This window comes from Trichomonas vaginalis, chromosome V (assembly GCF_026262505.1).
Source record: "Trichomonas vaginalis G3 chromosome V, whole genome shotgun sequence".
NCBI classification, from domain to species: domain Eukaryota; phylum Parabasalia; order Trichomonadida; family Trichomonadidae; genus Trichomonas; species Trichomonas vaginalis.
In genome coordinates, this window is record NC_067207.1 from 806,039 (window position 1) to 819,277 (window position 13,239).

The 13,239-nt window shown below is 33.7% G+C and overlaps 2 protein-coding genes across 2 annotated transcripts; both read right to left on the bottom strand.

The window, feature by feature from the left end:
* Positions 1–3,080: 3,080 nt before the first annotated feature.
* Positions 3,081–4,067, bottom strand: TVAGG3_0257670 (cilia- and flagella-associated protein 58-related family; the record flags this gene model as incomplete). Its single annotated transcript, XM_051228283.1, has 1 exon — positions 3,081–4,067. The coding sequence occupies one exon, from the start codon at positions 4,065–4,067 to the stop codon at positions 3,081–3,083; it is 987 nt and encodes a 328-aa protein (XP_051098013.1).
* Positions 4,068–9,737: 5,670 nt separating this feature from the next.
* Positions 9,738–10,724, bottom strand: TVAGG3_0257680 (cilia- and flagella-associated protein 58-related family; the record flags this gene model as incomplete). The annotated part of the gene is made up of 1 exon (XM_051228284.1): positions 9,738–10,724. One exon carries the CDS (start codon positions 10,722–10,724, stop codon positions 9,738–9,740), a length of 987 nt encoding a protein of 328 aa, XP_051098014.1.
* Between the last annotated feature and the right edge of the window lie 2,515 nt (positions 10,725–13,239).

Genomic DNA, 13,239 nt, shown 5'->3' on the forward strand with positions numbered 1-13,239 from the left:
CGACGATCATCGCAAAACTCGGCCCTGAGGATTGTTTTTGAAAGCCCTGGCCACTGCTAAGGCCAGAGCTTCGTATGGGCACTCTCTCGGAGCTGGATTCCTCTCCGGCCGCCCTGAATCAGGGCGGTCTTTGAGGAAACCGGCCCCGAGGATGGTTTGCGAAGCTCTGGCCTTAGCAATGGCCAGAGCTTGTGATTTTAATGAAGAGCCAAGTTCCTCTCGGATCGTGCCTAATGAGGACGACCGTCGAGGAACTTGGCTCTGAGGAGATGAATTGTGAGCTCTGGCCTCGATGAAGGCCAGAGTTTTGAATGGAATGTTTTGATGGGATGAGCCAATGCTCAGTAAGCTCGTCCCATCAAAACATTCGATTAAAAATTGAATTAAAAATTATCGTAATCACTGAAAAATTACAACAATATTTTTGAATAATATTATTATATAATAAGAATTGAATAAATTTCTCACAAAATTAAATAAAAATTTCCAAAAAATATTAGAAAATTTTAAAAATTATTGAAAAAATAACAAATTTGATAAGAAAATTAAGGATTAGAGAAATTTAAGAAATATAGAAAATGGTTATTTATTATTGTAATGGGAAATTGAGGATATTTGAGGAGTTTTATACAGAATGTGATCTTTATAATTAAAAGAAATGAAGATATTCAAGAAAGGAGTTTACAAATGCAGGGTAAAGGAACAATACTCTGCATTTGTAAACTCCTTTCTTGAATTGAAATTCAATGAATCACATTCAAGTGAAAAAGTGCAAGCTATTCGAGAAAGGAGTTTACAAATGCAGGGTAAAGGAACAATACTCTGCATTTGTAAACTCCTTTCTTGAATTAAAATTCAATGAATCACATTCAAGTGAAAAAGTGCGAGTTTTCCTAATTTACACATATAAATGCAATATAATAGCAATATCCCACTAAGCACAAATGTAATCTCAATCAAAACACATTATCTTCATAAATGTTAACAAATTTTTCTATTCACACATGTCTAATCATAAATAATTAAGTCTATTCATCATTTATCGTCTAATCAAATATAATTTACATTCTCATTGATAATTGTTATATAAAAATAACATAGATTATATTTCAAATGAGACTCTTAGAGCTTTTCTTATTTTAACATTGTAATAATATAGAATAGCATATAGATATATATGTAATAACGTATATATATGCTTATTTCTCTCATGTTTCGAAATGCAATGTGATATTGCACTCACTTTTTATAGAAATCTACCATACTCATAGGAATGATGACATATACATTTGTCTATCTATCTACGTTGTAAAAACCTTCATTAGCCCTAAGCTCAAAGTTTTTCTCATTCATTGCTTTAAATTGACCAAAAAATTGAATACTTGCTTTAAATTGACCATTCAATTTAAAGTTCGTCCCTTTGTATTTTGGATTTTGGAGGTTCTTGTTGTTATTTCTACAAATTAGATCCTTATTAAAATTGTTAATTTTTCGATCATTAGCGATGTCACAGTTTAAATTGGAAATTCTTTTTCTTTGGATAGTTCACACCCGTAAAAATATTTTTACGACTTTATTATGCGACAAAATACAGACAAATCTTGCAGTGATGAACTTTATGATACAGAACAAAGAGAAGAATAATATTCATTACTAGATGATTAAACCTAATCAATCTTCGGCATATTTAAATGCACATATTAAATTTGAAAAATGCAAAAAAGTCCAGCTGGGATCAATATTTTGGTAGTAAAGATAAATGTGACTATATACAAAATGGGACCGTATTATTTGATAATAGCAGTATCAATAATTATTATGTTTTACTTTGTTTCTATAAAGAATGCAAAGAAACTGGCGCAATTTGCATTCAAAGAACTAATAAAGTGTGTACATTACTTGAAGAAACAGTATTTACCAATTGTAGTTCCACCACAGAATATGGTGGAGGGTCTGTTTATTATAACTGCCAAGCAGATGGAGAGTTCGTCCAACATCGAACATGTTATTATGCGTCAATAGCAGAGCAAGCTATGGCATTTGCTCAAGCTGCTAAGCAATACCTTTCTAATAAAAACTATGCAATTGAAGTTTCTGTTCTTAAATGTGGAGAAAATGAAGAAAAAGGAAGTTACACATTTGGTATTTCTTTTGGCGATATATGTTTTGATAATAACAACATCACAAACAACAAATGTATTCATCAATAACTATTGGACTTTTAGGAAATTCGGGTACATATAATTTTTCAACATTTAGAGAAAACGCTCAAATTGAAAGTTTTTCGCTTTTATTTTCCTCTTCAGATTATTCATTAACTCATACAGTTTCGTATTGTAATATTATTGGAAATAAATGTGGAGCAGATAAAAACCAAGTTCTATTTTATTGTATATCCAAAACTAATTTAGATCACTGCATATTTTTAAATAACACTGCAAAATACATGTTTGGGCAAGATATAGATGGTTATAATTCGACTATTTCAGATTCATATGTTGACTCTAATTCAACCACAGGATCAGGAACTGTTATATTTAAGAATATAAAAGAAGGTTACGATTTTAATACGTTTACTCATATATTTAATGAAAACTGCTCAATAGTTTCTCATAGAATAATCTCCCTTAAATCGATTTTTCTTTCAAAGTTTGCAAAAACTGCAACTGCAGGATTATTTTCACGCAAAGTATAGATATAAATGGCAGTATTATGTCGACAAAAGTCGTTATTCTGTTCAACGGCAAAACAAATTATTTAAGCTGTTAAATCTTTTCTTTTTTATAAAAACTTTGCTTTTAATTTTTCAATTTTTAAATGAGGAGAAAACAAACCAAAAGGAAGCAATACATTTCTAATTGGATATTGTGAAATACTAATTAAGAAAAATAACATCGCAAGCAATAAATGCATAGAAATTTCATTGTATCTGGATTTGCAGGATTTAAAAATAGGCGTTTATTAGTTTTGAGAGTGTATGAAATTTTTTTAACTTCAAATGAATTCTTAATATTAAATAAAGTAAATCAAACAATTTATAAAATAACAAATAAAAAAAAACAATATAGAAATAGAAATAATTAAGCACGAAGTTCGGAGACAGTTGGTAAGAAAGGTTTGAGTGCTTGTCGTGATGGATTCCATCCTTTAGGTAAAACTTTCGAAGGACGAGAATTTGTTACTTTCGGAATTACGATTGCTTTGTTTATCTTGTTCCCTTCGATTGCAGAGATAGATTGTGCTGTTGAAGGAACTGAACTGACTGGGAATCCACCGCCAATGAACTTGGCTGTGTTTCCTGCTATTTCTTCTGTTTTTGACTGTGTTGATGACCTCATCTCGTGGACTTTCTTCTTCTCCATGAAATATGATGATTTAGTGTAATTGAGTTCACCACGAACTTCTTCAACACTCTTCTTAAGTTCATCGATGTTACTTGAGCGATCAAACAGCTCTGTTTCGATCTCTTGAAGTTGTTTCGTCTTCATTTCGAGCTGTTCTTCAAGAATTCTAATTTCTTCATCACCGTCATCTTTCGTTTGACTTCCAACTTTCCTTTGTTCGCGAACAAGAAGTTTACGACGTTCTTCACGAAGAACTTTAAGTTTGTCGATTCGATAAAGACGTTCCATAAGTTTGTTTCGGAGTTCTTGTGTCATCTTGAGGAGATTAAGAAGTTCTGGATTCGATGCTTCTAAGAAACGCCATCTGTGGATATTCATCGGCGTTTCAAGTTCATCTTCAAGAGCACGAACACGACCTTGTTGGAAAAGGATTCCTTTCTCAAGATTTCGACATTCCGTTCGTAAATAAACGGAATGTTTCGATTTGTCCATCAATTTCTTCTGTTTTTCAACTTCGGACAACAATGTTTTCTTCAATTCGTCGACTTCATGGCATTTCTGTGTGTATGTTGCTGATTCTGATTTAAGACGGCCTTCAATAAGAACAATCTTCTCTTTTAATAGATCTAATGAATAAATTCTGTCATGAATCTGCTTTTGATAAAATAAGTTATATGTTGAATGCAATTGATTCAATATATTCGAACTCATCAACACTTTCATGAATATAAGAAAAATATGGAAAAAATTTAGCAAACCTATTGAAAATATTATTATTTGAATGATACACAATTTAATTGGGACAATGTCACGCCCGTAAAATATTTTTGCCATAATAATGTTAAAAAATGAACAAAAATCAGAACAAAGGGGAAGGCTACACTTTGACTATCTCAGATTCATATGTTGATTCAAATTCAACAAATGGACTTGTTATATTTAATAATCTAACAATAAACTCATTTTTTAACACTTTTAATCATTTATTTAATGAAAATTGTTCAATAAATTCTGGAAAAATTATCACTTATAATTTTTCATATCTTTCTACATTTGTAAAAACTGCTTCTGCAGGATTAGTTCCATCAAAAAAGTAAAAAAATACGCCATCATTAATTAATATCTTAAGATATTTTTAATGATATGTTTGCATTTGATTCAGATACTTAAATAAAAAGAAAATTTTTGTCAGTGAACAATTAAATTGCAAGTCAATAAGAATACCCTATACATTTTTAAGAGAATGCAATATCCGTCTCCAAAGCTTTTCCATTTCTCAATCTTCATGGAGAAATTGAATTAGTCTGTCTTCCCCACATATTCAAAATTGATTAGTTTCTCCTCTTCTCCTTGGAGAAAATCGAAATGAGCTCATTGGGTGCTTTGACCAAATTTAAAAATTTACCAAATATTGTGTTTTGTCAAGTAATAAACTGACATTTTAAATAGATAAATGTAAAAAATAGTGTATAGTTTTTCATTTTGGAGAAGTTTGTATTTTGGGACGAACTTTAAATTGAACGGTCAATTTAAAGCAAGTATTCAATTTTTTGGTCAATTTAAAGCAATCTTATATGTAGTTTGTTTTAAAGGCTTGATCAATAGCATATGATCAGTACTCGTTGAGTATGTTATGATGTTAAGAGATAATGGATAGTACACTTTAATATTGAAATTGAATTTGGATTATTATGCAATATTCTATAATATATATTATGATGATCATAAGAATGTGTTGTATGTGATGACACTTAAGTATCATTGATATTTTTTAATTATTGAAAAAGTTAGTAAATAATATTTCTTAATGTGGTGTTCTATTCCGTGAATTCAATAATCACTGTTTTAGAATTTATAAGTATAAGCTGAAAATGATAAGCTTAGAATGACAAGCTGATGATGCCGGGATAAAAAATAATAATCTGTCAAAATGGTTATTTTAATAATAAATAATATAAGAAGGTTAGGAAATGGACTTTGACCTTGAGAAAAAGCCCATCTTCTAACTTTCAGACGAATTTTGGTTAACATTGCGAGTGTCTGCTGCAAATCTCTGCTGAAGCAGCAGGCACTCGCAATTGTAGGCCATGGCAATTGTATTTATAGTGTTAGAATACAATTGCCATGACTTTTGTGTAATCATTTGATCTTCCTGGAAGGAGTTGCAATGGAAGCCAAACTCCACTCCATCCAGTATCAGAAAGCCAGGAAGGAAGTCTTAACCTTGAGAAAGGGCTTCCTTCTAGGCTTTCTGTGTTACATTGGATCATAATCTGTAGAGAAGGGAGTATTTGCAGATTCTGGCCTCTTATAAGGCCAGATCTTCGTATTTCATGCTTCCCAGGGCCGGATTTCTCTCCTGCCGCCATAGATCAGGACGGCATTTGAGAAAGCCGGCCCTGAGTAATGTAAGCGAGGCTCTGGCCTCTACTGAGGCCAGAGACTGTGATATTACGTCTTTCAGGGCCGAGTTTCTGCGAGAATGTCTATCATGTGGATGATCATCGCAAAACTCGGCCCTGAGGATGAATTTTGCAGGCTCTGGCCTCAGTAGGAGCCAGGGCTTGGTATTGTAGGATTCCCATGGCCGGTTTTCGCTCCTGCCGCCTGGGATAAGGGCGGCATTTGAGAAAGCCGGCCCTATGGATTTAAAGCGAAGCCCTGGCCTTTGCTATGGTCAGGGCCTGTGTATTTCTTTCTTTCAGGGCCGAAATGAGAGGAGATCGTCAATGATGTGGACGATCTCCCTCAAAATCGGCCCTGAGGATTGCATTTGTAGGCTCTGGCCTTTGCTAGGGTCAGAGCTTCGTTTGGTAAGTATCCCAAGGCCGGATTCCGCTCCTGCCGCCCGGGATAAGGGCTGCATTTGAGAAAGCCGGCCCTGGGTATTTAAAACGAAGCCCTGGTCTTTGCTGGGGCCAGAGCATGTATCTGTATGTCTTTCAGGGCCGAGTTCTTGCGAGACTGTCGACATGATCGACGATCATCGCAAAACTCGGCCCTGAGGATTGTTTTTGAAAGCCCTGGCCACTGCTAAGGCCAGAGCTTCGTATGGGCACTCTCTCGGAGCTGGATTCCTCTCCGGCCGCCCTGAATCAGGGCGGTCTTTGAGGAAACCGGCCCCGAGGATGGTTTGCGAAGCTCTGGCCTTAGCAATGGCCAGAGCTTGTGATTTTAATGAAGAGCCAAGTTCCTCTCGGATCGTGCCTAATGAGGACGACCGTCGAGGAACTTGGCTCTGAGGAGATGAATTGTGAGCTCTGGCCTCGATGAAGGCCAGAGTTTTGAATGGAATGTTTTGATGGGATGAGCCAATGCTCAGTAAGCTCGTCCCATCAAAACATTCGATTAAAAATTGAATTAAAAATTATCGTAATCACTGAAAAATTACAACAATATTTTTGAATAATATTATTATATAATAAGAATTGAATAAATTTCTCACAAAATTAAATAAAAATTTCCAAAAAATATTAGAAAATTTTAAAAATTATTGAAAAAATAACAAATTTGATAAGAAAATTAAGGATTAGAGAAATTTAAGAAATATAGAAAATGGTTATTTATTATTGTAATGGGAAATTGAGGATATTTGAGGAGTTTTATACAGAATGTGATCTTTATAATTAAAAGAAATGAAGATATTCAAGAAAGGAGTTTACAAATGCAGGGTAAAGGAACAATACTCTGCATTTGTAAACTCCTTTCTTGAATTGAAATTCAATGAATCACATTCAAGTGAAAAAGTGCAAGCTATTCGAGAAAGGAGTTTACAAATGCAGGGTAAAGGAACAATACTCTGCATTTGTAAACTCCTTTCTTGAATTGAAATTCAATGAATCACATTCAAGTGAAAAAGTGCAAGCTATTCGAGAAAGGAGTTTACAAATGCAGGGTAAAGGAACAATACTCTGCATTTGTAAACTCCTTTCTTGAATTGAAATTCAATGAATCACATTCAAGTGAAAAAGTGCAAGCTATTCGAGAAAGGAGTTTACAAATGCAGGGTAAAGGAACAATACTCTGCATTTGTAAACTCCTTTCTTGAATTGAAATTCAATGAATCACATTCAAGTGAAAAAGTGCAAGCTATTCGAGAAAGGAGTTTACAAATGCAGGGTAAAGGAACAATACTCTGCATTTGTAAACTCCTTTCTTGAATTAAAATTCAATGAATCACATTCAAGTGAAAAAGTGCGAGTTTTCCTAATTTACACATATAAATGCAATATAATAGCAATATCCCACTAAGCACAAATGTAATCTCAATCAAAACACATTATCTTCATAAATGTTAACAAATTTTTCTATTCACACATGTCTAATCATAAATAATTAAGTCTATTCATCATTTATCGTCTAATCAAATATAATTTACATTCTCATTGATAATTGTTATATAAAAATAACATAGATTATATTTCAAATGAGACTCTTAGAGCTTTTCTTATTTTAACATTGTAATAATATAGAATAGCATATAGATATATATGTAATAACGTATATATATGCTTATTTCTCTCATGTTTCGAAATGCAATGTGATATTGCACTCACTTTTTATAGAAATCTACCATACTCATAGGAATGATGACATATACATTTGTCTATCTATCTACGTTGTAAAAACCTTCATTAGCCCTAAGCTCAAAGTTTTTCTCATTCATTGCTTTAAATTGACCAAAAAATTGAATACTTGCTTTAAATTGACCATTCAATTTAAAGTTCGTCCCTTTGTATTTTGGATTTTGGAGGTTCTTGTTGTTATTTCTACAAATTAGATCCTTATTAAAATTGTTAATTTTTCGATCATTAGCGATGTCACAGTTTAAATTGGAAATTCTTTTTCTTTGGATAGTTCACACCCGTAAAAATATTTTTACGACTTTATTATGCGACAAAATACAGACAAATCTTGCAGTGATGAACTTTATGATACAGAACAAAGAGAAGAATAATATTCATTACTAGATGATTAAACCTAATCAATCTTCGGCATATTTAAATGCACATATTAAATTTGAAAAATGCAAAAAAGTCCAGCTGGGATCAATATTTTGGTAGTAAAGATAAATGTGACTATATACAAAATGGGACCGTATTATTTGATAATAGCAGTATCAATAATTATTATGTTTTACTTTGTTTCTATAAAGAATGCAAAGAAACTGGCGCAATTTGCATTCAAAGAACTAATAAAGTGTGTACATTACTTGAAGAAACAGTATTTACCAATTGTAGTTCCACCACAGAATATGGTGGAGGGTCTGTTTATTATAACTGCCAAGCAGATGGAGAGTTCGTCCAACATCGAACATGTTATTATGCGTCAATAGCAGAGCAAGCTATGGCATTTGCTCAAGCTGCTAAGCAATACCTTTCTAATAAAAACTATGCAATTGAAGTTTCTGTTCTTAAATGTGGAGAAAATGAAGAAAAAGGAAGTTACACATTTGGTATTTCTTTTGGCGATATATGTTTTGATAATAACAACATCACAAACAACAAATGTATTCATCAATAACTATTGGACTTTTAGGAAATTCGGGTACATATAATTTTTCAACATTTAGAGAAAACGCTCAAATTGAAAGTTTTTCGCTTTTATTTTCCTCTTCAGATTATTCATTAACTCATACAGTTTCGTATTGTAATATTATTGGAAATAAATGTGGAGCAGATAAAAACCAAGTTCTATTTTATTGTATATCCAAAACTAATTTAGATCACTGCATATTTTTAAATAACACTGCAAAATACATGTTTGGGCAAGATATAGATGGTTATAATTCGACTATTTCAGATTCATATGTTGACTCTAATTCAACCACAGGATCAGGAACTGTTATATTTAAGAATATAAAAGAAGGTTACGATTTTAATACGTTTACTCATATATTTAATGAAAACTGCTCAATAGTTTCTCATAGAATAATCTCCCTTAAATCGATTTTTCTTTCAAAGTTTGCAAAAACTGCAACTGCAGGATTATTTTCACGCAAAGTATAGATATAAATGGCAGTATTATGTCGACAAAAGTCGTTATTCTGTTCAACGGCAAAACAAATTATTTAAGCTGTTAAATCTTTTCTTTTTTATAAAAACTTTGCTTTTAATTTTTCAATTTTTAAATGAGGAGAAAACAAACCAAAAGGAAGCAATACATTTCTAATTGGATATTGTGAAATACTAATTAAGAAAAATAACATCGCAAGCAATAAATGCATAGAAATTTCATTGTATCTGGATTTGCAGGATTTAAAAATAGGCGTTTATTAGTTTTGAGAGTGTATGAAATTTTTTTAACTTCAAATGAATTCTTAATATTAAATAAAGTAAATCAAACAATTTATAAAATAACAAATAAAAAAAAACAATATAGAAATAGAAATAATTAAGCACGAAGTTCGGAGACAGTTGGTAAGAAAGGTTTGAGTGCTTGTCGTGATGGATTCCATCCTTTAGGTAAAACTTTCGAAGGACGAGAATTTGTTACTTTCGGAATTACGATTGCTTTGTTTATCTTGTTCCCTTCGATTGCAGAGATAGATTGTGCTGTTGAAGGAACTGAACTGACTGGGAATCCACCGCCAATGAACTTGGCTGTGTTTCCTGCTATTTCTTCTGTTTTTGACTGTGTTGATGACCTCATCTCGTGGACTTTCTTCTTCTCCATGAAATATGATGATTTAGTGTAATTGAGTTCACCACGAACTTCTTCAACACTCTTCTTAAGTTCATCGATGTTACTTGAGCGATCAAACAGCTCTGTTTCGATCTCTTGAAGTTGTTTCGTCTTCATTTCGAGCTGTTCTTCAAGAATTCTAATTTCTTCATCACCGTCATCTTTCGTTTGACTTCCAACTTTCCTTTGTTCGCGAACAAGAAGTTTACGACGTTCTTCACGAAGAACTTTAAGTTTGTCGATTCGATAAAGACGTTCCATAAGTTTGTTTCGGAGTTCTTGTGTCATCTTGAGGAGATTAAGAAGTTCTGGATTCGATGCTTCTAAGAAACGCCATCTGTGGATATTCATCGGCGTTTCAAGTTCATCTTCAAGAGCACGAACACGACCTTGTTGGAAAAGGATTCCTTTCTCAAGATTTCGACATTCCGTTCGTAAATAAACGGAATGTTTCGATTTGTCCATCAATTTCTTCTGTTTTTCAACTTCGGACAACAATGTTTTCTTCAATTCGTCGACTTCATGGCATTTCTGTGTGTATGTTGCTGATTCTGATTTAAGACGGCCTTCAATAAGAACAATCTTCTCTTTTAATAGATCTAATGAATAAATTCTGTCATGAATCTGCTTTTGATAAAATAAGTTATATGTTGAATGCAATTGATTCAATATATTCGAACTCATCAACACTTTCATGAATATAAGAAAAATATGGAAAAAATTTAGCAAACCTATTGAAAATATTATTATTTGAATGATACACAATTTAATTGGGACAATGTCACGCCCGTAAAATATTTTTGCCATAATAATGTTAAAAAATGAACAAAAATCAGAACAAAGGGGAAGGCTACACTTTGACTATCTCAGATTCATATGTTGATTCAAATTCAACAAATGGACTTGTTATATTTAATAATCTAACAATAAACTCATTTTTTAACACTTTTAATCATTTATTTAATGAAAATTGTTCAATAAATTCTGGAAAAATTATCACTTATAATTTTTCATATCTTTCTACATTTGTAAAAACTGCTTCTGCAGGATTAGTTCCATCAAAAAAGTAAAAAAATACGCCATCATTAATTAATATCTTAAGATATTTTTAATGATATGTTTGCATTTGATTCAGATACTTAAATAAAAAGAAAATTTTTGTCAGTGAACAATTAAATTGCAAGTCAATAAGAATACCCTATACATTTTTAAGAGAATGCAATATCCGTCTCCAAAGCTTTTCCATTTCTCAATCTTCATGGAGAAATTGAATTAGTCTGTCTTCCCCACATATTCAAAATTGATTAGTTTCTCCTCTTCTCCTTGGAGAAAATCGAAATGAGCTCATTGGGTGCTTTGACCAAATTTAAAAATTTACCAAATATTGTGTTTTGTCAAGTAATAAACTGACATTTTAAATAGATAAATGTAAAAAATAGTGTATAGTTTTTCATTTTGGAGAAGTTTGTATTTTGGGACGAACTTTAAATTGAACGGTCAATTTAAAGCAAGTATTCAATTTTTTGGTCAATTTAAAGCAATCTTATATGTAGTTTGTTTTAAAGGCTTGATCAATAGCATATGATCAGTACTCGTTGAGTATGTTATGATGTTAAGAGATAATGGATAGTACACTTTAATATTGAAATTGAATTTGGATTATTATGCAATATTCTATAATATATATTATGATGATCATAAGAATGTGTTGTATGTGATGACACTTAAGTATCATTGATATTTTTTAATTATTGAAAAAGTTAGTAAATAATATTTCTTAATGTGGTGTTCTATTCCGTGAATTCAATAATCACTGTTTTAGAATTTATAAGTATAAGCTGAAAATGATAAGCTTAGAATGACAAGCTGATGATGCCGGGATAAAAAATAATCTGTCAAAATGGTTATTTTAATAATAAATAATATAAGAAGGTTAGGAAATGGACTTTGACCTTGAGAAAAAGCCCATCTTCTAACTTTCAGACGAATTTTGGTTAACATTGCGAGTGTCTGCTGCAAATCTCTGCTGAAGCAGCAGGCACTCGCAATTGTAGGCCATGGCAATTGTATTTATAGTGTTAGAATACAATTGCCATGACTTTTGTGTAATCATTTGATCTTCCTGGAAGGAGTTGCAATGGAAGCCAAACTCCACTCCATCCAGTATCAGAAAGCCAGGAAGGAAGTCTTAACCTTGAGAAAGGGCTTCCTTCTAGGCTTTCTGTGTTACATTGGATCATAATCTGTAGAGAAGGGAGTATTTGCAGATTCTGGCCTCTTATAAGGCCAGATCTTCGTATTTCATGCTTCCCAGGGCCGGATTTCTCTCCTGCCGCCATAGATCAGGACGGCATTTGAGAAAGCCGGCCCTGAGTAATGTAAGCGAGGCTCTGGCCTCTACTGAGGCCAGAGACTGTGATATTACGTCTTTCAGGGCCGAGTTTCTGCGAGAATGTCTATCATGTGGATGATCATCGCAAAACTCGGCCCTGAGGATGAATTTTGCAGGCTCTGGCCTCAGTAGGAGCCAGGGCTTGGTATTGTAGGATTCCCATGGCCGGTTTTCGCTCCTGCCGCCTGGGATAAGGGCGGCATTTGAGAAAGCCGGCCCTATGGATTTAAAGCGAAGCCCTGGCCTTTGCTATGGTCAGGGCCTGTGTATTTCTTTCTTTCAGGGCCGAAATGAGAGGAGATCGTCAATGATGTGGACGATCTCCCTCAAAATCGGCCCTGAGGATTGCATTTGTAGGCTCTGGCCTTTGCTAGGGTCAGAGCTTCGTTTGGTAAGTATCCCAAGGCCGGATTCCGCTCCTGCCGCCCGGGATAAGGGCTGCATTTGAGAAAGCCGGCCCTGGGTATTTAAAACGAAGCCCTGGTCTTTGCTGGGGCCAGAGCATGTATCTGTATGTCTTTCAGGGCCGAGTTCTTGCGAGACTGTCGACATGATCGACGATCATCGCAAAACTCGGCCCTGAGGATTGTTTTTGAAAGCCCTGGCCACTGCTAAGGCCAGAGCTTCGTATGGGCACTCTCTCGGAGCTGGATTCCTCTCCGGCCGCCCTGAATCAGGGCGGTCTTTGAGGAAACCGGCCCCGAGGATGGTTTGCGAAGCTCTGGCCTTAGCAATGGCCAGAGCTTGTGATTTTAATGAAGAGCCAAGTTCCTCTCGGATCGTGCCTAATGAGGACGACCGTCGAGGAACTTGGCTCTG